Raw genomic sequence first — 27,471 nt, 5'->3', positions numbered from 1 at the left:
ATTAAATCTTATAGGATGTAAAATAAGTGGGCAGACACATGGAATTAAAGTAGTCATTAAAATATTGAAAAATGTGCAATTCCTTATAATGAGAAATTTGACACTCAACAAAGACAAAATAACTCTTCTTGGGCTATTGAGGCTATTTAGAGTACCCATGGACGCTAGATTCCATTGCATCTATTTCAGCAAGATAAAATTTTGAATTATTTTTGCATAAAAACTATAAACATAAGACTGCTGTTCTCTAATTTCAGTTTCTGGGAAACTATATGCAGCTTCTCTACATGCATATAAATGCACAAGATCACTCTGAAAATAAGTCAGAATTTCCACATTTAATGTGTACACACTGCGGAGTTGCTGTCCATTGCAGAGCAGAAATGATTTCAAATGCTGACAGTTTCACTGTCATTATTAGCACAAAATCAGACCCATGGTCTACTAAACATTCTTGAGTGTTTATTTCTTCCAACAGAATTATTGAACCCGGGTCTTCAATCTTGAAGTTGTAAAGATCACTGTTCAATTATTGTGACCCCTTTCTCGAACCTTTGATTAATTTTAGTCTTGACAATACTGCTTATGCCCGAAACGTCAATTCTCCTGCTCCTTGGATGCTGCCTGGCTTGCTGTGTTTTTCCAGCACCACACTTTTCAACTCTGGTACTCCAGCATCTGCAGTCTCACTTTCTCCTAGTTGATCTTAAAGTAATACTTAATTGAGAACATGCATTACTTTTTGTAGGTGTTCTTATCGAAATGATTAGTGTTTCTTGCTCATGTATGTATCACCATCTCCTTATGGGTCAGTAGCTAAGGTGTGTAGGTTTCTCTTTTCTGTAAAAATGAATTGTGCTTTGAGTTATTTTGTATTTGGTTGCCTCTCTCATTTAACTGTATTTGCATATCTGAGAGTGGGGTCTTTTAAAAATGTGGCACAAACAATGCGCATCTGCAATATCCTTCTCAATTATCTATTGCAGATGAAGAAATGCAATACATCGATATCTCTGGTACCATTCTCTGCATGTGTAATTAAGAAATTGGAGTTTATTGTAAATATCTGACTTAATGCTTGCTTTGTAATTGTCACTGGGTAATCAAAATCTTTCATGCATGTTAACTTCTGTTCACAGACTTATATGTTGCAATCAACTATAATTCTCATCTTTCAGTGAAACAACTTGTAACCCACTGTTCAATTTTTTTTTTGGAGTAATTTTGTGGTTCATAATCTCTGGCCAACTCTTGAATGTCATTTTTATCTATGTGAACAATGACATTACATCCTTTAGCCACCACATTTGCACTGGTTCATTTCCACATTTTAGGCAAAAGTGAGGACTGCAGATGCTGGAGATCAGAACCTAGATTAGAGTGGTGCTGGAAAAGCACAGCAGGTCAGGCAGCATCTGTGGAGCAGGAAAATCGACGTTTCGGGCAAAAGCCCTTCCTGATGAAAGAGCTATTGCCCGAAACGTGGATTTTCGTGCTCTTTGGATGCTGCCTGACCTGTGCTTTTCCAGCACCACTCTAATATAGTCTCTCATTTCCACATTTTGTCTGGCTCTGCTGGTGTATGATGTGAAAAAAGAAACATCTGAGCGAATCACTAACTAGAAAAAATGTTCTGAAGAGGTAATTTCTAAGTTTCTCCAACAGGTTTTTCCAGTCCAAATTTTGAAGATAAATGTATTTATAAATCATCTTTATCATAAAGACATAGAGAGAAGTGCCTTATAGCTAGTTAAGTATCTTTTGAAGCATAGTGACAGTGGTGAAGTAATGAAATGTGTTAGTAATACCTACAGGGTCCAATAACCAGCAATATTAGCCAAGACTCTAGGAGGAGCACTTATACTTATCCTAAAGAAATTTTTATGTCCATCTGTGTAGCTGTGACCTCTTTCTACCTGAAAGGTAGTGCTCATATTGACATAGCAAACCTTACATATTCCACTGAATGCCAGGATAGATATGCTGACATCTCAGGAGTGAAATTTGAATGTGTAATTGGTGGGATGGGCTTCAGGGGACCATGCTCATATCAAGGTCCTGATGAATCAAATATTTATGGCTATAGTGATGGCTTCAAATTAATGTAGGATTGGAAGAGGGAAAAATAGGCTTCGAAAGCAAGAGGATTTGGCAGAATTACAGCACAGTTATTTGGATAAATTTACCCAGTGTGAACAAGCATAGAGAAACAGCAGTGAGTAGGGTCAAAACAGGAAGTGGTATAAAAAGTCTAAGTTAATAGCTTGTGACTTTATTACCTATAGTATTTGGAACAAAATAAATGAGTTAGCTGTACAAGTACAGGTTAATGGATATGACCCTAAAGCCCTACAGAAAACACAGTTACAAGTAAGTCCAAGATGGGAACTATATATTCAACAGTATGTGACTTAATAAAAAGACAAACTGAAACACAAGGGTAGTAGGATAACCCTATTGGTATAAGATGGAATAAATGTGATAGTAAGAAATCATCTTGAATTAGGTGTAGAATATATTGTTGGCAGTTAAGAAATAAAAAGAGAAAGACAACACTGGTAGGAGTAGTCTATAGACTCCCTGATAGTAGCTGTATGGTAGAACAAAAGTCAGGTGATAACGACGGCATAAAAGTGGTGCGTTAACCATTGACACAGGAAGTCATAAGGAAGAAATCATGATATGTACTTGGGGGTATCATAAAATCCCTACGGTGTGGAAGCAGGCTATTCAGCCCATCGAGTCCTCACTGACATTCTGAAGGGCATCCCACCAAAATCCACCCCATTCCTGTAACCCTGCATTTCCCATGGCTAATCCACCTAGCCTGTACATCCTGGACATTATGGACAATTCAATATTGCCAATCTGCCTAACGTGCGGGGAGAAGAAAAACAGAGCACCCAGAGAAAACCCAAACAGTCATGGGGCAAATATGTAGACTGCACACAGTCACCCAAAGTGAGAATCGAACCTCAAACCCTAGCTCTCAGAGACAACAGTGCTATACATTGAGCCACCATGCTGTCCACATTATTAGGGTAGTTTCCTAAAATATGCTGTGGATCTGGTGATATGTAATGACGTAGGTTTAATACTGATGACAGAGTAAAAGATTCCTTTGAAAACAGTGACTGTAACATGGTGGAATTTAGCATTCCATTTGAGCGGAAAGTCTGGAATTAAGAGTCTAATGATGACCATAAAGCTGCTGCTGTTTGTGAGAAAACCCATCTGGTTTACCAGCCTTTAAGGAGGGAGACGTATTGTCTTTACCTGGTCTGATCTCCATGTGACTCCAGTTGGACAGCAATGTGGTTGACTCTTAACTGCCCCCTCGGCAATTAGGGATTGAGGATAAATGCTAGCTTAGCTAGGCATGCCCACATTAAAAAAACCAATGGTTCTAAGCTTAAATAAGAATGATTGATTGCAGAGGAATGAGGGTAGAACTGGCTGAAATGGACTGGGGAAGCAGTTTAGCAGTAAAGACTTTTGAGGAATAATGGTAGACATTTTAAGAAAGTAAAGATGTATCCCTGTAAAGTAGGATTCCAGGAAAGGAATAAGCCAACTATGGTTAACCAGAGAACTTAAACATAAGGTCAAATTGGAAGAAATACAATATGTCAAAAAATTAGTAAGCTAGAGGATTACAAAAGTTGCAAACATCCAACAAAAGATGACTTTTTAAAAAAAAACAAGAGGGAGAAAATAAACTGAGGGTAAATTTGTAAGTGATATCAAGATGTACAACGAGCTTCTTTCGTTATTTGGGGATGGGGAAGGTGGTGGATAAAACAATAATTGGTGAACCAACAACTGGCAGAGGAATTGTATAAGTACTTTGGATCAGTCTTCACAGTAGAAAGCACTAGTATCTCAAAATTACTAAATATTCAAGGGCAAAAGGAGAAAAGGAAATAAGTATGAAAGCTATCACTGGAGGTAAAAATGCAAGGGAGTAATCTGGCTAAAGACCAATAAGGCCCTGGACTTAATGGTAGCATTAAAAGACATAGCTACAGAGATGATGGATGTCCTGGTAGTAAGCTTCCAGGGATTCCTAGATTTCAATCCCCAGGGGATTGGAAATCTGCAAGTGGTAACAGCTGTTTTTTACGAAACAGGGACAAATATCTGGTTGGTGTGGACAGGTTGGACCGAAGGGTCTGTTTCCATCTGAACATCTCTATGTCTCTAAAATGAAATGTAACTACAGACCTGTTGGATTAACTTCTTCCATTGGGAAACGTTAAAGCCTTTTAGAAAAGATGCCATAGCAGAGTGTTTCGAAATGCATTATGTGATCAAGCAGTCAGCATGAAGGAGACATCATGCTTGACAAATCAGTTAGAATTGTTGGAAGAAGTAAAAAGGAGGATAGATGAAAGGCGAACAGTGGCTGTGATGCATTTGAATTCTCAGTGTCTAATAAGGTATCAGTCGTTAGCTACTAAACTAGGTAAGAGCTCGCGGTGTTCGAAGTGGTACTCAAGTGTGGATCAAGAATTGACTAATTAATAGAAGGCAGATTTAGGTAATGAGGCATTTTCAGAATGGCAGCCTGTAACTAGAGGTGTGCTGTAGGGACAGGGGCCACAATTATTTACTATATATTTATGACTTAGGTGTGCAATAACCAGGTTTGTGGATGACCCAGAAATAGCTGAAAAGGCAAGTGATGTGGATAACTTGAAACTATTGATAGTTTCAGTGAGTGAGCAGAACCTTGGCAAGTGGAATATGATGTGGGGAAATGTAAGGTTATGCACTTTGGCAGGAATAATAGAGGAGCTGAATATTAATTCAGTAGACTGCAGGAAGCTATAGAACGCAGTGGTTTGCAAATCTTCGTCCATGAATCACAAAAGGCTACCATCTAAGTCCACCAGTTCAAGAGAAGGCAAATAGAATGATGGCCTTTAAGTCAAAATGAATGGAATATGAAAGTAAGGACGTTTTGCTAACACTACCCAAGGCACTAGTCAGAAGATAGCTTAAGTACTTTGGGCCTCTTGTCTAAGGAAAGATATATTGGCATTGATGGCTGTTCAGAGAAGGTTCGCTACACTGTTACCAGGTTTAGAGAAATTGTACTTTTCGAGATCGAGAAAGAGAGATGACTTTATTGAAACATGCACAGTTTTTAGAAGCCGTGACAGATTTAGGTGCAGAAAGGTTGTTTTCCCTTGTGGGAGAGTTTAGAACTGGAAGACACAATCTCAGAACATTTTAAATGTTTTGATAGTAGATGAGTCTTGAAATTCTTTACTGCGGAGGGTTGTTGAGGCTGAAACATTGATTGATTATATTTAAAGTTGAGACCTTTTTTATAAATCTGTATGGCAACTAAAAGTCATGGGGAAAAGGCAGCAGAGTTGAGGCTTATCAGATCAGCCATGATCTCATTGAATGGCAAAGAAGATTCAATGGGTTGAATGGCCTACTTGCACTCTTGTGTCTTATGGTCTTACAATTGAGAGATTACTGTTGAACTAAGTGGACAGAATTAAGATGTTCCTTCCAAGTCATTGATTCACTAGCTTTTTCTCTTGTTACTTTTATAAGCTTAGCCTGCTAGAGTTTTTAATCAGTGACCCAAATCACTGTATTTCTTTTGATTAGTGGTGCAGATCATCAGGTGAACAATTCCACCGAGGGTATATGGTGAACGAGACCAATAAGATACTTCACGTGAAGACTTGCAATTTGGATGATGACTTGGTCTGCTGTTATTGCTTTCAAGTGCTTTCTTGAATATTTTTGTTCTTCGTACATTTGTTATTTAGATTAATTTAAGTATTTTACCGTTTTTTAATTAAGGTGGTGCTGAATAGAACACTTTTTAACATTTTAGAATGTAACTAATTGTGAAGATACCAACATAAATCTAATTTCAATCATTTGATACATAAATCATTTACTGTACAGTCACTGATGTATATTGCTATGTAATCATCTGACATAACTGAAATGTAATGCTGTTTGGAAAATGGGATGTAGTCTGTGAAATGTGATAGTTAGCTTTTCAAAGTTTGAAAAATATATGCCGATTTGTGGAGCAGTTTATAGGATATCTCTTGATGCATGTAAACTAAGTAATTTCATTTGTGATTACAGATGACGTTGAGAAGTTGGAGTCTGGGTGGTTAACTTGCCAAAGTGAAATTCGGTTGAGGTTGCATTATTCTGAGAAACCTCCAGTTTCCATATCTAAGAAGAAGTTCAAGAAGTCCAGGTTTAGGTAAATCACTTAAAATGTAACATTGCTCCTTTAAAACTGTTCAGAACATAAATCTTGTCTTCCTTGTTAAGAAGTGAAATTTCTAACTACTATACATTATCAAGTTGAGATGATTAATAATGTGAATCGCATTCTATCTAACTTGTCAAGCCACAATATATTCTGTCCAGATTTGCATGCTTGTTGTTTGGTTTTCCAATGCCTTACTGAAGCTAGTGTAGTTTTTCTGTAAACTGTACAAAATAACTGAATTGTGAGGATGTTTTAACTTTGGGTTGACCCCAGGAGAGCTTGCATCACAGCAGTAAAACTGCAAAAACTATTATTATGGTCATGGGAACAATTCCCCCTTGTCCTTTTAGTAATGTCATAGCTTTACTAACTGTCAATGGAACCAGGTTTGTTTGATATCCTTATTGCATAATCAGCCTCAAACTTAATCTTGTTACTCCACTTTGCATTGTGTAGTCTTTTGACCCTAAGATGCCATTCACCATTACTTTTTTGAAAGTTTCTTCTGTTAAAGCTACTTTGAACTATATTTCCTTGTGCCTCTGATATAAAAACAAATGCCATTGCCTGTGTGCAGACCTACTGCAAGATTAACTTTAATTTTTGAATCTTGAATTGTCACCGAGATATCTGAGCATGATTTGAGCTAATCCAGTATCTTTCCTTTGTGACATTGAAGTGAGTATGAAGGAAAATAGGGCCGTTATCAAAACTTCTTCTCAATGAACTTTGTAACAATCCTGAGTATAGGGTAAATGTGAGCAATTTTACTTCTGTGTTTAGTGTTAAGGAATGTCTTCAAAGGAGGGAAAAACTATTGAGACATTCAGGGAGGTCATTGCAAAACCTAGACTTTGAGCAATAATCGTGGAACAATTGAGGTTAGAGTGAAACATAAATCTTGGGATTTCCTAGCTGATCAAGAAATAGGAAAGCCAGTGTAGGATTTTTGAACCCAGGGTAAAATTGCTTAAATTATTTCAAACCTAGCAACAGGATCCATTCTGGTCAGCAAGAACGGATATGATATGGGAACTTTGGCTTTATGTATAACTGAGTTTGTGGTTGCTTCGCATTTGCACAATAGAGTGTGGGAGGCAGCCCGAGATTACATTAGATTAGTCAAGTCCAAGAGTAACAAAAGCATGGCATGAGACCTCCACACCAAGTGAACGGAGGAGGGCACAGAAGCGATGTTACAAAGGTGTCAATAATCTTACGGCAGGCACTGGGTCTGATTCAGGCTCAGGCAATGGCTAGGAAGACTGTTTTGAGTTCATGACAAGGGAACAGTTGTAGTGGGGATAAAAAGCTGTGATTCCTGTCTGCCAACTGCATAATTACAGGAAACTTCTGTTCATCCATTGGCTGGTTGTTAAAAATGCTGAGTGTTTTTCTTTGGGAAGCTGCAGTTTAGTGGAAAGTAAGCAAAATTCGCACAACTGATTGCTGTGGTCTGTACAGTTCTGGTATTTAGAAAGCTGTCGTAAGAGACAATTGAAATACTTAGATTAAAAAAGCAAAGTCACCATAGTACTAGCAGACCGTGGTCTGCTCTGTCAGTGGAGTTGATTGCCGGTGATTTAACCTGAGTGTTCCCACCCTTCAAGTGAGAGGAGAGAAGGAGAGTCATTCATGGTAACTTCACACAAATAATCACAACCAATCCAGAGATGGGTAATAACAACTCTGAACAGGTTGATTTTAGGAAAAAGACCATGCTAGCGATTTCATTTGAATATTGGAAAGCACAAATCTTATCACTGTATAAGTTATATAAATGTGATACTGCTGAGAAGTTTTGATAAGGAGAATCTGACTTTTTGATGCTCCTTCCAGACTCCTGCCACACAAGAAAGGTTGAAGCCCCATTACCACCACTATCAAGCATGGAATTGATTTCTCATTACTTTCCCCATCCTCTATAAAGGAAAAAAAATGTTCTATCAGCAAATAAAAAGGCTGTGTCCCAAGAAAGACGAGATATTCTATAGGTTGAAGTATAGACACTGAACATTGCAGTACTTGTGAAGGAGGGATGTTCTTAAACTTAGTTTCTGTTTTTGACTAATAGCTGGCTAACACTTAGTTAATGGAATTACATATTCTATGCACTATACAAGAGAGATATACATCAGACCAGTGAATTAATACACCATGCAATCAAAGCTGTTCAGTTTGGTTTTTGTTTTAAATAAACTCCCCTTTGCATAGTGGATTCTTTTTCCATTCAAGTTTAGTTTATATCAATAGGAAACCTGATGATGGCAACCCCAGTCTGTTATATAATAATTGTATAGACTGGGCAGTATTACAGTGCCAGCTAAAATCAAACACAACTGCAGATGCTGAAAATCTGAATCAAAAACAGAATTTGTTGGAGAAATCAGCAGGTCTGGCAACATTGGTGGAACGAAAGCAGAGTTAAAGTTTTTGGGTCCAGTGACCTGTTGAGTTTCTCTAGCAAATTCTGTTTGTTACTCTGCTAGCTGATGTAATTACTGGGCAAATACGATACCAGACTGAAATCTAGCTTGATAATTTTTTGGGGGTTTTAACAAGGTTTTTGAATGACACACACAAATACACAGACCTATATACACAAGTTTAAAGATTTAGAAATACCAATTGAAATGCAGTCCCATTCATCGCAAATGCTCCCATCAAAAAGAATTCCCTCTGTTTTGACCTCTAAAAGGCCTGAAGTAACTGTGGCTTCAATTCCCCCTACCCCGGTTCTTGGGGGTAAACTTGAATTTTTTCAGCGTCAGTTAACTCCTTCAGTGTTGTAATCAAAGATTTCTGATCTGAAATTCATAAACGGAAATGCTGAAATTGAGGTAATTTTGTTCAAACAATCTAAGCCAACTTCTTTGAGGAGCAATTGATGAAGCAATACATTGACTTCAGCGAAGACTTCTGCAAAAACTATCAAACTGAAACCCAAAAACATCTTGCAAGCTTTGGATATTTCCCCTAATCAAAGGCGAAAAAAATCTGATTTCCTAAACTGAAGGTCTAGTGCACAACTATTTGTTTGCTCGTAAACACACTCCCAATGAAAGTAATACATCATTACACACTGGCCACATATTCTCATATTGTTTTTTTTTAAAGTATTCCCATTTCTACAGAAATACTTAAACATAAGGACTTGGCAGATACGGATTGTGGGGAAATAGATGGTGACATCTTGAAAAATATCCATGCTACAGGAGGATGTGCTGAATGCCTTGAAACACAAAAGTAGATAAGTCCCCAGGACCTGATCAGGTGTATTCTAGAACTCTGCTGGAAGCGAGGAAAGTGATTGCTGGGCCTTGCTGAGATACTAGTATCATCGATAGTCACAGGTGAGGTGCTGGAAAACTGGAGGTTGGCAAACGTGCTGCCACTATTCAAGAAAGGTGGTAAGGGAAAACCAGGGAACTATAGACCAGTGAGCCTGACATCGGTGGTGGGCAAATTGTTGGAGGGAATCTTGAGGGACAGGATTTACATGTATTTGGATAGACAAGGATTGATTTGGGACAGTCAACATGGCTTTGTGCGTGGAAAATCCTGTCTCACTAACTTGATTGAGTTTTTTGAAGAAGTAACAAAGAGGATTGATGAGGGCAGAATGAAGGACATGATCTGTCTGGACTTCAGTAAGGCATTCAACAAGGTTCCTCATGGTAGACTGGTCAACAAGGTTAGATCACATGGAATAGAGCGAGAACTCGCCATTTGGATACAGAACTGGCTCAAAGCAAAAGACAGAGGGTGGTGGCGGAAGATTATTTTGCAACCGGAGGCCTGTGACCAGTGGTGTGGCACAAGGATCGGTGATGGGTCCAATGCTTTTCATCATTTATACAAATGATTTGGATGTGAACATAGGTGGTATAGTTAGTAAGTGTAGTGGACAGCAAAGAAGGCTACCTCCGCGTACAATGGGATTTTGATCAGAGGGGCTGATGGGCCAAGTAGTGGCAGGGGAGTTTAATTTAGATAAATGCGATGTGCTGTATTTTGGAAAGACAAATCAGAGCAGGACTATTGCTGAGCAAAGAGACCTTGGAGTGCAGGTTCATAGTTCCTTGAAAGTGGGGTCTCAAGTAGATAGGATAGTGAAGAAGGTGTTTAGTATGCTTTCCTTTATTGGTCAGAGCATTGAATATAGGAGTTAGGAAGTCATGTTGCGGCTGTACAGGACTTTGGTTAGGCCACTTTCGGAATATTGCACGCAAGTTTGGCCTATCTCTTATCGGAAGGATGCTGTGAAACTTGAAAGGGTTCAGAAAAAATTTACAAGGATGTTGCTAGGGTTGGAGGATTTGAGCTATAGGGAGAGGCTCAATAGGCTGGTGGTATTTTCCCTGGAGTGTCAGAGACTGTGGGGTGATCGTAACAGTGGTTTATAGAATCATGACTGGCATGGATAGGGTCTATTCCCTGGGTTGGAGAGTCTAGAACTAGATGGTGTAGGTTTAGGGTGAGAGGGGAAAGATTTAAAAGGGACCTAAGGGGTAACTTTTTCACAGAGGGTGTGCGTGTATGGAATGAGCTGCCACAGGAGGTGATGGAGGCTGGTACAATTACAACAATTAAAAGGAATTTGTATGGATACACGAATAGGAAGAGTTTGGAGGGATATGGGCCAAGTGCTGGCAAGTAGGACTAGATTAGGCTGGGATATCTGGTTAGCAAGGACAGGTTGGACTGAAGGGTCTGTTTCCATGCTGTGCATCTCTATGATTGTGTTAAACATGTTCATGTCATAGACTAAAGCCCACATGCCATGAGCTCAAATCTTGTCTAAAATAAATGATGTTCGTAAATGTCATTAAGTCTACAATAATCTTAGAACTTCTTGGATTAGCTAGTTGATAGATTGGCCGTGCAAACCAATATGTGGAGGCTAGTTAGTCTTGTTTTAAAAGATAACTTTTTTTTTCCCCAACTTTTAAGACCAAAATGATTGTTTGATACGAAGTGAATATTAGATGAATATCCTGCAGTTTTTAAATTTGAATTCTTTAATGCCCATGCTATTTAAAGGGTAAAGCTGACATTGGAGGGTTTTGAAGAGGAGGAGGAAGATGATGACAAACTGCTGACTACCTCTACCTCTGTGCCGAAAATGCCCAATACTTTAGAAATCTCCTTAATCAGCGACAATGGATACAAATCACGTCACTCACAGCCAGAGTGTGGATATGCCTTAGACCCTAGTCAGTGGACAGAGTATAGCATTCAAACAATGGAGCCAGATAACCTGGAACTAATTTTTGACTTCTTTGAGGTATGACATTTGTTCTTAAGCTATTTTAATATAAAATAATTGTTTATAAGGTGATGTGGCAATAATTGCCCATGATCTGCTTATGTTTTGAAGTTTGGGGTAGAAAGAAAGAAATCATAATGTATCTTTCATACTGGAAAGATAATTGTATTATTTGAAAACATTGTTTTTGTTGGCAGGGTTTTTACCTGGAAAATAAGGTTCTCTCCCCTCCACTCCTCCTAAATTCTAACCCCTAATTACTGATAACAGCTTCACTGAGGTAAGCCTACCTCATTCTGTCAGAAGCTGTAACCATGGTCAGAAGCTGTAACAGTGTAAACAAAAACATCACAAATTGAGCAAACTTCATGCATTCTGGGTACTCTGCCTATTGCAGATTTTTAAGATTTGTTTCCACCTCTGTTTCAATCACTAGTTTTGTCCAATTTAATCTGTGTATTTTCAGCTTCCACTTGTAAATATGACAAAATCCTTAATGCTGTTCCAGTTTGTCCTTTTACATCAGGACTAGATTGTCTCCTGTTTGTGAGATAATTTAAGCACAAAGATGAGAATTTTAAAATGGTGTACTTGCCAGTGAGCCAGGGCAGATGTACAGGATGAAGAGAATGTATAAAATTAAAACCAGTGAAGTTTAAAATGCAATGTAGGAATGAAAGCCAAACAAATGCAGAGTTGATCAGGTCTGAAAGTGACATCCTTGAATAATGCCACACAAATGGATTTGGTACTTTTAGGTGCAAAGGATTGAAAGAATTCAAAATGTTATGGGAAAAATGGATACAGTGAGAGGGTAGTTAACACGTTCAAGAAAATCAGAAGGGGCTTGATTGACTTGTATTCAGCAAGAGTTGTATGGTTTGAGGGCTTCAAAGAAATTAGAGACTTGATTATGAATTATCAAGAACAGCATTTTTGCTATTCTTAATTCTTCCTGGATTTGTTGTTTTCTCAAGCATTTTCAACAGTTTATCCTGCATGAACAACTTAGGTCATTTATGTTTTTAATATGGCACAAACTCATACTTGTATTTTACAGGAAGAGTTGGGTGTACCAGTAGTACAAGGTGATGCACTTCCTGGCCTTGTTGGAACAGCCTGCCTTCTGTCCTCAACAATTGTGGAAAAATCCAGTGGAGTTATCACACTTCCCATCATGAGTAGAAATTCTAGACAAACTATTGGAAAAGTGAAAGGTATCACTATTTAGAATTGCAGAATTTAGTGAATAGTTGTACAGTGATGCACATGTTACACATACATGCATACTCTAGTAAGCTAGTCATTAGTTTGTGATTGAGCCCATTCAATTTGGAGATTTCCGACACACGTTTTGGACAATTGATAGCAAAGTTAAATACTGTGTGCAGACCACATCTGGTCAGTTGTTAAATAAGGGAAATTATTTTAGGAAGAAAATTGCTCAATTATTTGCACTGTAATTATCTGATAGTTCAATAACTTGATTGTTAAAGGCTATATGAATACAGTGCTAAGATAGTGGGCTTTTTGTCTTGGGTTTGTCTTGCCAGTTTTGTTTCTCATTCTGTTCCAAATATATTGACAGTTCATTAAATATGGTTCGTTGATCTTGGTCACTGATCAGTAGCATAGTCAGTTGTTTAACATCTCAAATTCCAATCTGAAATCCATCTTGCCCCCATGCTTTTGGCGGGTCTGGCTATGTATGTTGACAACCCCAGAGTTTTGTGACCTTTATCTCAATGTCAGAACTGACACCTTGTTTTTGTTTTGGAGGAGTGATGGGACAAAAATACTGGCAAATATTGTTTGCATCATTGTTAAAATTTTGTGTTGTGATAATAGACTGAGGCTGCACTTCTCAGAAATGAGGATTCAAGGTGCAGAAGTCTTAACACTTAGAGTCATAGTCATATAGATGTACAGCATGGAAACAGACCCTTCTGTCCAACCCATCCATGCCGACCAGATATCCCAACCCAATCTAGTCCCACCTGCCAGCACCCGGCCCATATCCCTCCAAACCCTTCCTATTCATATACCCATCCAAATGCCTTGCAAATGTTGCAATTGTACCAGCCTCCACCACGTCCTCTAGCAGCTCATTCCATACACGTACCACTCTCTGTGTGAAAAGGTTGCCCCGTAGGTTTCTTTTATATCTTTCCCCTCTCACCCGAAACCCCTGCCCTCTAGTTCGGACTCCCTGACCCCATGGAAAAGACTTTGCGTATTTACCCTATCCATGCCCCTCATAATTTTGCAAACCTCTATAAGGTCACCCCTCAGCCTCTGATGCTCCAGGGAAAACTGCCCCAGCCTGTTAAGCCTCTCTCTACAGCTCAAATCCTCCAACCTTGGCAACATCCTTGTAAATTTTTTCTGAACCCTTTCAAGTTTCACATCATCTTTCCGATAGGAAGGAGACCAGAATTGCACGCAATATTCCAACAATGGTCTAACCAATGTCCTACACAGCCACAACATGACCTCCCAACTCCTGTACTCAATACCGATAAAGGAAAGCATACCAAACGCCGCCTTCACTATCCTATCTATCTGCGACTCAACTTTCAAGGAGCTATGAACCTGCACTCCAGGGTCTCTTTGTTCAGCAACACTCCCTCGGACCTTACCATTAAGTGTATAAGTCCTGCTAAGATTTGCTTTCCCAAAATGTAGCATCTTGCATGTCTGAATTAAACTCCATCTGCCACTTCTCAGCCTATTGGCCCATCTGGTCCAGATCCTATTGTAACCTGAGGTAACCCTCTTTGCTGTCCACTACACCTCCAATTTTGCTGTCAACTGCAAACTTACTAATTGTAACTCTTATGCTTGCATTCAAATCATTTATGTAAATGACAAAAAGTAGAGGGCCCAGCACCAATCCTTGTGGCACTCCACTGGTCACGGGCCTCCGGTCTGGAAAGCAACCCTCCACCACCACCCTCTGTCTTCTACCTTTGAGCCAGTTCTGTATCCAAGTGGCTAGTTCTCCTTCTATTCCATGAGATCTAACCTTGCTAATCAGTCTCCCATGGGGAACCTTGTCGAACGCCTTACTGAAGTCCATATAGATTACATCACCTGCTCTGCCCTCATCAATTCTCTTTGTTACTTCCTCAAAAAACTCAATTAAGTTTGTGCGACATGATTTCCCACGCAAAAAGCCATGTTGACTATCCCTAATTAGTCCTTGCCTTTCCAAATACATGTACATCCTGTCCCTCAGGATTCCCTCCAACAACTTGCCCACCACCGAGGTCAGGTTCACTGGTCTGTAGTTCCCTGGCTTGTCCTTACCACCCTTCTTAAACAGTGGCACTAACGTCTATGAGAACATAATCTCTGACAGCACCCCAAAATGCAGTTTGCTGTCAATGATCATAAATTGCAATTATTATACTAAACAATCTTGATTCTTCTGTTTTATCTTTTACTTTCTTCAAATGTTTTTCCCTGTTAAGTTCACCTACAAGCCCATTACATCTCTTGCAGAACCTTTATTCCTGTTTTTACCGGCGACTATTTGCTCAGCATACTAAAGATTTAGTTTCTTAGGGTATCAGGAGGTAAAAGGCTCCATAGCACAGTTTAAGGACATAACATAAACTTTTTTATCAACTGACATTATCAGAAAAAGATAAACTGTGAATGTGTTTGAAAGAAGACTGGAACTATCCAAGGTTATTTGGTCTAATATTTACATACTAGATACTGGCAATGTCATCAAATTTCTGAGGGTGTTGCCTTTCACTCACAAAATGGAGTCTTTAATTATAATTCAATTGGGATTGCACCTAAATATAGCTTATGTAATGACATGAATTGGAATGTAAGCTACTAACCATTTCTATCTATCTTTATCTGCACATATAGTTGACTACCTTGTTATTAAACCCTTGGAAGGCTATATTTGTGACATGTCTCCTTCATTGTCCAAGTATTGGAAACCCAAAATGGCTTTAGACGTTGGGCACAGAGGTGCTGGAAATACATCATCTGCAAAGTAAGTGTTAAAGTAGTTTAAATTCTTTATATGAGATATGCAGCTGACAATTCCAAAATGCATCAAATTAGCAACCTATAGAAGAGCTGTTTCTTGTTTTCTCACCTTCACTTTAGTCTCTGCCTCTTTTCTTCCTACCAAGGTACATAACCTCTCACATTTCCATGAGGTCACCTCAGCTGGTGTAGAAATTGAACCCACTCTGTTGGCTTCATTCTGTATTATAATACAGCCATCTAGCCAACTGAGCTGCTTGGCCAAGTACTGCATGAAAGGCATTTCTAGCTGTAGATGTAGGGATATGGGAGCAGCAATTTGTTCACACTGTCACTGGAAGAGAGAATCTGAACAGGGGTCCTTTTTTGTAATGATGATGATTAGGAGGTGCCCTTTCCTACCCCTCCCATTATCCATGCTGTTCACCTTTAGCCCTTTTGCTTTCCCATCGCCACTGCTGTAGGTGTGTACATTACATTGTAATATATTTACTGGTTTTTTAAAAATTGTTAGAGTCATAGAGATGTACAACACGGAAACAGACCCTTCGGTCCAACTCCTTCATGCCGACCAAATATCCCAACCCAATCTAGTCCCACCTGCCAGCACTCGGCCCATATCCCTCCAAACCCTTTCTATTCATATACCCATTCAGTTGCCTTTTAAATGTTGCAATTGTACTAGCCTCCACCCCTTCCTCTCGCAGCTCATTCCATACACGTACCACCCTCTGCGTGAAAAAGTTGCCCCTTAGGTCTCTTTTATATCTTACCCCTCTCACCCTAAACCTATGCCCTCTAGTTCTGAACTCCCCCACCCCAGGGGAAAGTCTTTGTCTATTTATCCTATCCATGCCCCTCATGATTTTATAAACCACATTGTTAATGTGGATTTAGAAAGAAAATATGGAAACAAAGAAAAGCTTAACTCCAAAATGAAGATTGAGTTATGTCTAGACCTGTGCATATGTTCCCCATCCCGTAGCCTCACTTTATATAAAAGCAGTGCAGACAACATTCACAGAAGTCCTACGTATTTGTTTGTGTATTGTCTTAATTGAGAGCTCTGGCAAAATAAGTTAAATGCATGGTCAAGTTTTGCTGCTTACAGAGTTATACAGCACAGGAACAGACTCTTTGGTCCAACCCGTCCATGCCAACCAGATATCCTAAACTAATTTAGTCCCATTTGCCAGCATTTGGCCCATATCCTTCTAAACCCTTCCCATTTATGTACTTGATCTGAGATGTCTTTTAAATGTTATTATTGTATCCAGCTCCTCCAATATCTCTGGCAGCTCATTCCATGCATGCACCACCCTCTGCATGGAAAGGTCAGTTTCAAATCTTTCCCCTCTCACCCTAAACCTATGCCTTCTAGTTTTGGACTCCACTATCCTGGAGAAAAGACCTTGGCTGTTCACCCTATATCTGCTCTTCATGTCTTTATAAATCTCTATAAGGAGCTGGAGTACCTGAAGGAAACCTTTAGTTTCCACTTTACCCAATCATGGCCTCGCTCCTCGTTCTGCTACAATCGCATATCTCTCACCCTACCTCCCCAACCCAATCCTGCACCATCACCTCCCGTCTGCTAAGGCATTTTGTTTGTACATCCATCCGCACTTGTTCTCTTTTTATTCCCTCCTGCCGTTCCCTCTCTCTTTGCAATTTCTAAATTCTTCACTCAAATTATGCCCTCTCTCCTCCCCTACAATCTCCAGCCTTTCGTTGTTCCCCTACCCCCAACCGAAAGGGTCCCTTTCTCCACAGTCACGTGCTCTCTAACTTTCAACTTCCAGCGATGTTTTAGCTCCAACTACTCCATTCTCAATTCTCTTGTTGAAATTATCATTCCCTTTAGCAACAGATTGCCCTTCTCATTCCTTCCTGATTATCTGACCTAATTTCCTTGCAAGGCAGCTCTTTACCTCGTCCCTCACAAGTTTAATCCCTTGCTTCCTCCTAATTACCTCAGTCAGTACTCGAGGGTCCATCCTTGGTTGCAGCCTTATGCCATTATTTTTCCAGCCTGTCAGCTGGGCTGACTTTCGATTCGGTGAAAGTGAGGACTGCTGATGCTGGGAATTAGAGTCAAGAATGTGGTGCTGGAAAAGCATAGCACATCAGGCAGCATCTGAAGAGCAAAATGAACGGTTTTTGCCCGGAATGTCGATTTTCTTGCTCCTCGGATGCTGCCTAACCTGCTGTGCTTTCCAAGCACCACACTCTTTACTTTTGATTCAGTCTGCTGGATGGGAAATGGAAGGAAAACAATTAATTTCTGCCATTTAAAATCAAAATGGCCTCCATATCCCCAATCTTGGGAGGTTTTCACTTTATTACCACACTTCCCTGACCCTTTAATTTTATTGAAACAATCATGCAAGGTTTTAAAAAAAAAAAGCCTTGTTACATTCCCAAAACAATGAATTTTTTGTTCTGTATTTTTGGTGGCACAACAATAGGCAGCAATATAATATTTTCTGAATATTCATTTGTTTCTATTTTAAATGCATGTGTATTGCCTGTTGGGATATTAGTTTATTTTGTCTATGATTACTGAAATTATTAGCTGTGTATAGACATCATTGAGGTTTCACTGTGCTAATTTTCCTCATTCTGTTTTAGCCTTGCAAAAGTCCGAGAAAACACAATAGCTTCCTTCAAAAATGCAGCCAGTCACGTATGTAATACAACAGCTCTGCTATTCAGATATGAGACTCTCAAGGTCATGATAAATTGTTTCGTAAAAAATTATTAGAAGTCATTTGTTGTAACAATTAGAACAAATCGCCCTCATGATGTTAATGACTTGCTAGACTGTAACTAGTTTCAAATTATAGGTTACAATATAGGTAGTGCGTTTTTTCAAACAAATGGATGAGATGAAAAACATATTTTAGATCCTGAAATGATGAATGAAATTGAGCAAAGTCTCAGAATAAAGGGGTGCCAATTTAAGACCGAGATGGGAAATTTCTTCTGAAAGTTGGCTGTCTTTGGAACTTCTTGTCTCTGAGTGTTGTGGGGGCAGAGTCCTTGTCTAAATTTAAGACTGAGATCAATTCTTGATCAGTAGGGAATCAAAGATGGTGGGAAAAAGGCAAGAAAGTGGGCATCCTGAATGTCTGATCAGCATAATCCTATTGAATGCAGAGGCTCGAGGGGCCTGTTTCTGTTCCTTTTTTTTATGGTCGTCTGAAATTAAGGGGAATTCCTAGATGCTTGGAAGATAACATGGACTTTACTGGTATTAGAATGAGAAGGGGATAATGGATCAGATGCTTTATTAAAGCTATTTCAAGACATTCAAAGTTTACATAAAGATTTACAGCTTGGCTGCTGGTTGTGGGTATGATCGCCAAGCTAGGCCATGCTTTGTCTATAATGACAGAGTGACCTATTGTGGCCAGCTATACTGGTATTTGTCTGGCCCTGATGCCTCTTTAAAACATTACTTATCTTGTGATAATCTTGAGGTGGGTTGTCCCTGCTACCACGAGTATTTCCCATGCAAGTAGCAGATTCAGGTAACTGGCACCTCCATTTCTGTGTGTGTGTGTGTGCCTGATACAGGAGAGATTACTGTATTTTAATTTGAATGGTATAGAGTTACAGAAATGTACAGCATGGAAACAGACCCTTCGGTCCAACCCGTCCATGCCGACCAGATATCCCAACCCAATCTAGTCCCACCTGCCAGCACCCGGCCCATATCCCTCCAAACCCTTCCTATTCATATACCCATCCAAATGCCTTGCAAATGTTGCAATTGTACCAGCCTCCACCACATCCTCTGGCAGTTCATTCCATACACGTACCACCCTCTGCGTGAAAACGTTGCCCCTTAGGTCTCCTTTATATCTTTCCTCTCTCACCCTAAACCTATGCCTTCTAGTTCTGGACTCCCTGTCCCCAGGGAAAAAACTTTGTCTATTTATCCTATCCATGCCCCTCATAATTTTGTAAACCTCTACAAGGTCATCCCTCAGCCTCCAATGCTCCAGGGAAAACTACCCCAGCCTGTTCAGCCTCTCCCTATAGCTCAAATCCTCCAACCCTGGCAACATCCTTGTAAATCTTTTCTGAACCCTTTCAAGTTTCACAACATCTTTCCGATAGGAAGGAGACCAGAATTGCATGCAATACTCCAACAGTGGCCTAACCAATGTCCTGTACAGACGCAACATGACCTCCCAACTCCTGTACTCAATAGTTTAGATTAGAGTGGTGCTGGAAAAGCACAGCAGTTCAGGCAGTATCCGAGGAGCAGTAAAATCGACATTTCGGGCAAAAGCTCTTCATCAGGAATTCAGGCAGAGTGCCTGAAGGGTGGAAAATTAAACTCAATACTCTGACCAATAAAGGAAAGCATACAAGTGTCCTGTACAGTTGAGTAGCCTTCAGAAAATGAAGAATGAAGTTGATAGTCATTTTTTTCTGATTTATAAGTTTCAGGCTGTAAGTTGGACACAGCACAGAACCTTAAATGTTAAGCAGGCGATGACCTAGTGGTATTGTCACTGGACTGTTAATCCAGAGACCCAGTTAATGTTCTGGGGACCTGGGTTTGAATCACACCACGGCAGGTGGTGGAATTTGAATTCAATAAATATCTGGAATTAAGGATCTAATGATGATGCTGAATCCATTGTTGATTGCCGGAAAAGCCCATGTGGTTCACTAATGCCCTTTTAAGGAAAGAAACTGCCATCCTTACTTGGTCTGGCCTACAGGTAACTCCAGACCCACAGGAATGTGGCTGACTCTTAACTGCTCTCTGGGCACTAAGTGCTGCCTAGCCAGTGACTCCCTCATCCCATGAAGGAGTGAAGGATAAATGAAATGTCCACTTCAGCTGCCAAGGGTCTGCTATTGATATGGTGTCTTCTAATCAGATGCTTTCAAGGCAATAATTGCGAATTGCCAATTATTTGAGTCGAAACATCAGATTAATAAAAATTGTGGCAGTGCTATATTTATTATTTTTGGATTCTCTGACTACAATATTCCTAAATCATGTGGAGAAGGATAGTTGTAGGAATATAAAATAACACAGCCATATGACTGAAACTAGTTTTCAAGAGTTTCAATGTGATGATCTTTAACAACATTGACACCTCCTTACAAAATTTTAATAATGCCTTAACACTTCTCTAGGAGACTAGCCTAGGCATAGCATCAAATTTTATGAAAAACACAGTCTCTATACCATAAAAGTGGTCTTTTTCACAAACTTATGGAGAGTGATTGCATAAAAATGGACCTGGATGAATTAAAGGAAATGAACAAAAGAATTGATTAAATGACGTCAATATTTTGAGGATGATCATGAATTTTGTCCAACGACACTGTTGGGGGCACTTATCCATATGAAGTAGTGATCACTTGATGGAGCCTGTTGAAATATGAATTGGTTTCTGTATCTTTGTTGCTTTATTTGAGTTACATTCCAAGTTAGAATTGTCACACTTTAATTTTGGTGATTGAATTAAATTGCATTGTACTGACACTCAGTGCATTGTGACTTTGCTTGTGTTTCTGATTGTCAGTTTGGTTCAGATCATTTCATTTATGAAACTTAGGTAGCTTTACTTCTCCTCTGAGATTTGAACACATTATCTCGGGAAACACTGCAGTTGAGTTCTGAGGAAATACTATATTGTTGACAATGTTGTTCAGCTGAAATATTAAACCAAGCTTTGGCTAACTGTTCAAGTAAACATTAACAGAATGTTCACAAAAGTCTTGTTGGCAGGGCTCTGGGACGCAGAGGGGTCCAGATGTCCTAGTTCCATGTATCATACAAGGCTAGTATGTGGGTAGACCAAGTAAGGAGAAACGGTAATAAAATGTTACTGTTTGTTGCAATTTTAAAAATTTATTTGCAGTTGAGAAGGTTTATTTGATAATACCTGAAATGGCAGATAGGTTGGACAGATTAGGCTTGTAACTGCTCAAGTTTAGAAAAATAACTAGTGATTTGATTTAAACTCTACAAACTTTAAACCGAGGGTCTAGACACTCTGGGTATGAGGATTTATTTTTGTGTGGGAGAATCAAGAGCTAATAGTCACCTTTTTAAAAATAAGGAATGCCCTTATTTCTTCCTTTCTCAAAAGCAGGTCTAAAGACTTTGTTTTTATGGCAGAGTGGATTCTTGGTCAGCAAGAGGGTGAAGGGTTTCATGGGTAGGCAGGAGGTGGAGCTGAGATTACAATTAAATCAGCCATCATCTTATTAAATGACAGCGTGGGCTCAATGAGCCAAATAGTTTCCTCCTGCTCCTAACTCATTCGATGTACATTGAAGTGTCCGTCATTCCTGTGTTAATTATCAGCAATGCACTGGTCCATTGTTTTGTGCAAAATGCTACCATGTTTACTTAAGTAACTGATTGGGAAACATTGAAGCATTTATGAGACAAGATAAGACTTGTGTTTAAATAGTACTTTCTCCCTGTAATTTCTTGATTTTTGGTTGAGTCATTAGTGAGGTGTTGAACAGAAGTTAGGTATTTCGCTGATGGGAAGAGAAGTCCAGGCATCAAGTTGTTGTAAGAGAAGGAAGGGAGAAAACTACACTTGAATATGAGTAAAATAAGGTAGCTTCTACATTTGAAGGGTTTAAATTTGGATGTTTATCTTGCTCTGAGTATCTGAAGTTGTGACTGTGCATGCAATTTGTCACCAAAGAACCGTGTAGGGTATAGATTGATCAGACGTTCAATCGCTAAACTTTAACAAATTAAATAGAAATCAAGATCTATTAACAATTTTTGCAAGCAATTGTGAAATTGATAAGTTGATTGCAGAACTTTAATTCCACCAGTACAGTTTCTAGAGTATAAATTATGCATTTGATTTCTTTCAGGGTGCTGCCTTTGTAGAGTTTGATGTCCACCTTTCAAAAGACCATGTTCCTATTGTGTACCATGATCTCACCTGTTGTATATTAATGAAAAAGGTATGTGAAGTTTCTTCTCCTTGAATTGTCTATTTTGAAGAAAAATAAACCAGCTGATAATATTGGAAACTGTATATCTGCATTGTATATTGTGAACATTGCCAAATCCTGTCAATTTCATTCAATGTGGTATGAAAGATACAACCGTGCTGGGTGACTTTTTTTTTAACCTTGTGTGAAATATACTTATGCAGGTTGAAGTTGTGAGCTCACTTTTTAATAGGAAATGTTACAAATATGTTTTTGCTGAAGAAACGTTCTAGGTTGGAAGCTATGAAATGGCAATAAGTTTTCTATTCTCTATTTTTGTTTGCTAGGCCTGAGTTTCAATGAAGCATAACACACGTAACATTCTTTTATTCAGGGTAACTTGTTGCCTTGACTGTTGAGGTAACAGCCACTTTGTGTCTCCTCCTTAGTAGGTGAATCAGTTTCAGTTTTGTGTTTATATAGGTCCTAGGGGCTTGTAGTTCTCACTTTTATTTCAGGAGGTCTGCTTACAATCCTTTGGTTAATTTATTGTTGATTCTGCCAAACAAGAACAGATGGATGCTCCACCTGATGCTGATTAAATCCACTTATTCTTTTTTTTAATTATTGTTTTAAATGACAATCCTTTTGTTTCCGATGAAAGGTAATTGACCTAAAATGTTAACCCCATTGTCTTTTATGTACAGATGCTGCCTTAATTGCTGAGTTTGGAAATCAGTAAAGTGATGCATGACCTAGCACTAACATGGTTCAATGTGTTGAAGTGTGTTTATTGTGCAGAATACAGGTTTAAATCTAACCCAGAATGACAAGAGATAAAGTATCCTTGGTGATAACTACAAAGTTTACAGGAATTAAAAATAATCTTGCTATATTCCCCAGTGATGTGGAGGTGCTGGTGTTGGACTTGGGTGGACAAAATTAAAAATCACAAGGTTATAGTCCAGCAGGTTTATTTGAAAATGCAAGCTTTCGGAGCACTGCTCCTTTGTTCGGTAACTAGCAGTGCACCAAAAGCTTGTACTTTCAAATAAATATGTTAGACTATAACCTGGTGTTGTAATCTTTCCCCCAATGACGGTCTATCCAGTAAAATTGCCTATAACTTGATCATCTTGGAAATTCGATCTCATATGAATATGGAATGTTACTAAGTGCCTTTAAGGCTCTGATGATTGAAGGAAGCTTTGGCCTGAATTCCAGTGTATTTGCTATTGCAATTGGATGAAAAAAATACAATGTTTGTAACAACTTTCCTTTTGAAACCTGAGGCAAAGTGTGAAGGGACTCCCTATATAATATTATGAGAGTATAGCAATAGAAAGAAAGACCATAAGACATAGGAGTGGAAGTAAGGCCATTCGGCCCATCAAGTCCACTCCGCCATTCAATCATGGCTGATGCGCATTTCAGCTCCACTTACCAGCGTTCTCCCCGTAGCCCTTAATTCCTCGAGACAACAAGAATCTATCAATCTCGGCCTTGAAGACATTTAGCGTCCCGGCTTCCACTGCACTCCGTGGCAATGAATTCCACAGGCCCACCACTCTCTGGCTGAAGAAATGCCTCCGCATTTCTGTTCTGAAATGACCCCCTCTAATTCTAAGGCTGTGTCCACGGGTCCTAGTCTCCTCGTCTAACAGAAACAATTTCCTAGCATCCACCTTTTCCAAGCCAGGCCTGTGAGATGGCATCGGGGTGGAACAGTAGCTCAGTGGTTAGCACTGCTACCTCATGGCTCCAGGGACCCGGGTTCGATTCTACCCTTAGGCGACTGTCTGCCTGGAGTTTGCACATTCTCCCTGTGGCTGCATTGGTTTCCTTCCACAATCCAAAGATTTGCAGGTTAGGGTGGATTGGCCATGCTAAATTATTCCATAACATCCAGGGATGGGCAGGCTAGGTGGGTTAGCCATGGGGAATGCAGGGTTACAGGAAGGGGGTGAGATGCCATTTGGAGGGCCAGTGCAGACTTGATGGGCTGAATGGCCTGCTCCCACTTTGTAGGGATTCTACGAGTGGAACAGGCTGATTTGTTGTGGCCTACTATGGACATTATGGGCTGAATAGCCTCCTCTTGTGAGCACTTTATGATTCTAAGTTGCTTTCAGACAGGGGATGGATTTTATTACAGCAAAGACCACCCTTTTATCCCAACTCTCTGCCTTCTGTTAGACAGCCAATCCTCAATCCATCCCAGCAGCTCACCTCGAACACCATGGGCCCTAACCTTGCTCAGCAGCCTCCCGTGTGGCACCTTATCAAAGGCCTTTTGAAAGTCTAGATAGACCACATCCACTGGGTTTCCCTGGTCTAACCTACTTGTTACCTCTTCAAAAAATTCCAACAGGTTTGTCAGGCATGACCTCCCTTTACTAAATCCATGTTGACTTGTTCTAATCAGACTCTGCTCTTCCAAGAATTTAGAAACCTCATCCTTAATGATGGATTCTAGAATTTTACCAACAAAGATGTGCTAGGCTGACCTGAATGAATATAATGAAACGTTGCAGCACAAATAATAAACATGACAGCAGTTGATAAAGTCATTTACAAATCTTTTTCATGTTAGAGCACCGTATCGTAAACGTCTCTTCAAGCATTCTGTAAAGGAAGCCATTTTTTTGTGCGAAGTTGATATTTAAATTTAGACTGTTATTAAATTCTTCCCTCTTGTCTGTGCTGGTGAAAACCTCGATGCAAGTATTCCAACTGCATTTGATAGCTTGAAAATTATGTAGAAATGTTACCCTATTGAAAAATCATTATCCACTTCATTCATAATAATGCTCTAAAACAGTGTTCCTGTAAGCGGAATCTGTTTTATTCTAAGTGGTGGTGTGATGTTCATGTCTCTAATTGTTGTGATTCGACTTTTTTATAACAGTTCTCAATCTTCTGTATCAATAGTTCTGACTTTTTTGAAGTAGTATTACTCATGTTTCCATTTCTGTTTGTTTCCAGAAAATGGACAAAGAATCTTCGGAACTATTTGAAATTCCAGTAAAGGAACTTACATTTGAGCAGTTGCAGCTACTAAAGGTCTGAAATGATATAGTTAAGAATATCTAACAGTACTATACATTCCAGTTATGTATTTAATGACAAACAGAGAAAGCAAGGTATGCTAGATTGATCTGGATGAATATAATGTAACAGTATAGCACAAATAATAAACATGATTGCAGTTGTTAAAATCATTCACCTATTTCATGTGAAAGCAACTCCGGTGATCCCAGAATGTTCCAAAACCGTTTACAGTAAATAAAATACTTTTTGGTAGGACAATTGCCATAGTAATGTTGGAAATCTGCATGTGCTTATTCAGCAATAATATTCAGAGCTTGGTACCTTAGGACAGAAAGTGCTGGAAAGCTCAGTCCTGGCAACATCTGTGGAAAGAAACAGTTGAAATGTTTGAGTCCAATGGCTTCTTCAGAACCATTGACAGAATCATTGCATGTTTCAAAGCAGTAGTCTTGGCCAAGCGATGACATTACCAGGAGAAAAGTATGGATTAAAAGGTAGTTTTACTAGAGGGTTAGAAGCAACATTCCCTTTTGGCTCAGCGCTCACTCAGCCCCTCTGACGTACCTCATGTGTAGATCGGCTTGCCAATGTGGAATGCAGCATTGATTTCCAGTTTCAGAAGTCACTGTCAGTTCAGACCTGAGAGCATTGCATGCATGAAAAAGACATTTAGAGGGAGCATCGGTTAGAAGTCTCACCTGTTTAGAGAATGATTTGCCATAGAGATGTTGGAGTAAAGGAAAAAGCCTTTGAATAAGAAAGGAACAACAAAACTTTTGAACTATTCCAGTCTTCACAACAGTTCACTGATGAGCAAGATATTCTTTCTTTTTCTTTCTCCTCGGGCACTATCTCCACCTATTTTACCCCTTAACCCCTACTCCCACCCTGTCTTTGACTGCAGGATGTTCTGCTGTTCTTCTGGCTTGTGGGGTGTTGAGAGGTGGTTTGTATTTGACACATTTCAACACCCCACAAGCTAGAAGAACAGCACAACAGAACAGCCGTAGGATGCTACGAGAAATGATAAATGATGCCCACAACCAATTCCACAAATATGAATGAGAAATTTCACACCAAAAAAACTCTACATTAACACGATTGACCATGAATGGATGAGTACGCTAGAACGAGCCATCGACACTAAACAACAGTGGCCCAAGACAAAGAAGAGACTAGCCCTACAAGAAAAACTGGCTAAGTTCATGACAGCAATAACACGGACAATTCAGACACTTGGATAAAGACCCTGTCAGACCGACCACTCTCAGACACGGAAAAAGCCGTCCTAGTACGAGTGATAAACTTCAACCACAGGGACATGGACAAAAAGGACTCGTAGCAGCACTGGAATCAATCCAGGAAGATAATGGACTTAGGGAAGAAATCCAGCAAGCCTTCAGATAGACTGTAGCACCAACACTAAACAGAAAGAAGCACCCTCAACACACTGGAAAGGCAGCCCTCACAGGACTCAGAAAAAAAAATAGAAATATCGTAATCGTACTGGCAGACAAAGGGCACATGACTGTCATCCTGACCAGAACAATACATTGAAAAAGCAAGAACACTACTAGCAGATCGAAAACCGTATTACAGCATCCTCTATGGAAACTTCACAAGACAGGTGAAATTAACAAGACAGATCTCCAAAGAATGAAACTTGAAGGATCCAACACACCCCATTTCTACGGATTACCAAAGATACATAAAGAAGGGGCCCCTCAGACCCATAATCTCACTTCCCGGTACACCGGCATATAGACCAGCAAAGGAACTGCAACACCTAGCAGAAGACTTAAGCCAATCCACCCAGGAATTTCTTCACATCATCAGAGACACCAAGGTAGAGGACGACGAGGTCATGGTTTCCTTCGACATGACTGCCCTATTCACATCAATAAGCATCACCCTCGCCAAAGAAACCTGGCCTCACTGCTAG

The 27,471-nt window shown here is 39.6% G+C and overlaps 1 protein-coding gene across 3 annotated transcripts in view; it reads left to right on the top strand.

Moving 5' to 3' along the window:
* gpcpd1 (glycerophosphocholine phosphodiesterase 1) overlaps window positions 1-27,471 on the top strand; it is a 70,967-nt gene that overhangs the window by 33,711 nt on the left and 9,785 nt on the right. For all 3 annotated transcript variants that reach the window (XM_043696567.1, XM_043696566.1, XM_043696568.1), the window contains 7 exons: window positions 6,124-6,247; window positions 11,303-11,546; window positions 12,589-12,745; window positions 15,414-15,543; window positions 18,171-18,225; window positions 22,416-22,508; window positions 25,464-25,541. In XM_043696567.1, coding sequence (XP_043552502.1) covers window positions 6,124-6,247; window positions 11,303-11,546; window positions 12,589-12,745; window positions 15,414-15,543; window positions 18,171-18,225; window positions 22,416-22,508; window positions 25,464-25,541 — 881 coding nt within the window. The remainder of the gene's footprint in view (window positions 1-6,123; window positions 6,248-11,302; window positions 11,547-12,588; window positions 12,746-15,413; window positions 15,544-18,170; window positions 18,226-22,415; window positions 22,509-25,463; window positions 25,542-27,471) is intronic.

Source organism: Chiloscyllium plagiosum, chromosome 9 (genome assembly GCF_004010195.1).
Source record: "Chiloscyllium plagiosum isolate BGI_BamShark_2017 chromosome 9, ASM401019v2, whole genome shotgun sequence".
In the NCBI taxonomy this organism is placed as follows: Eukaryota; Metazoa; Chordata; class Chondrichthyes; order Orectolobiformes; family Hemiscylliidae; genus Chiloscyllium; species Chiloscyllium plagiosum.
This window is presented reverse-complemented; position numbering and strand designations above follow the sequence as displayed.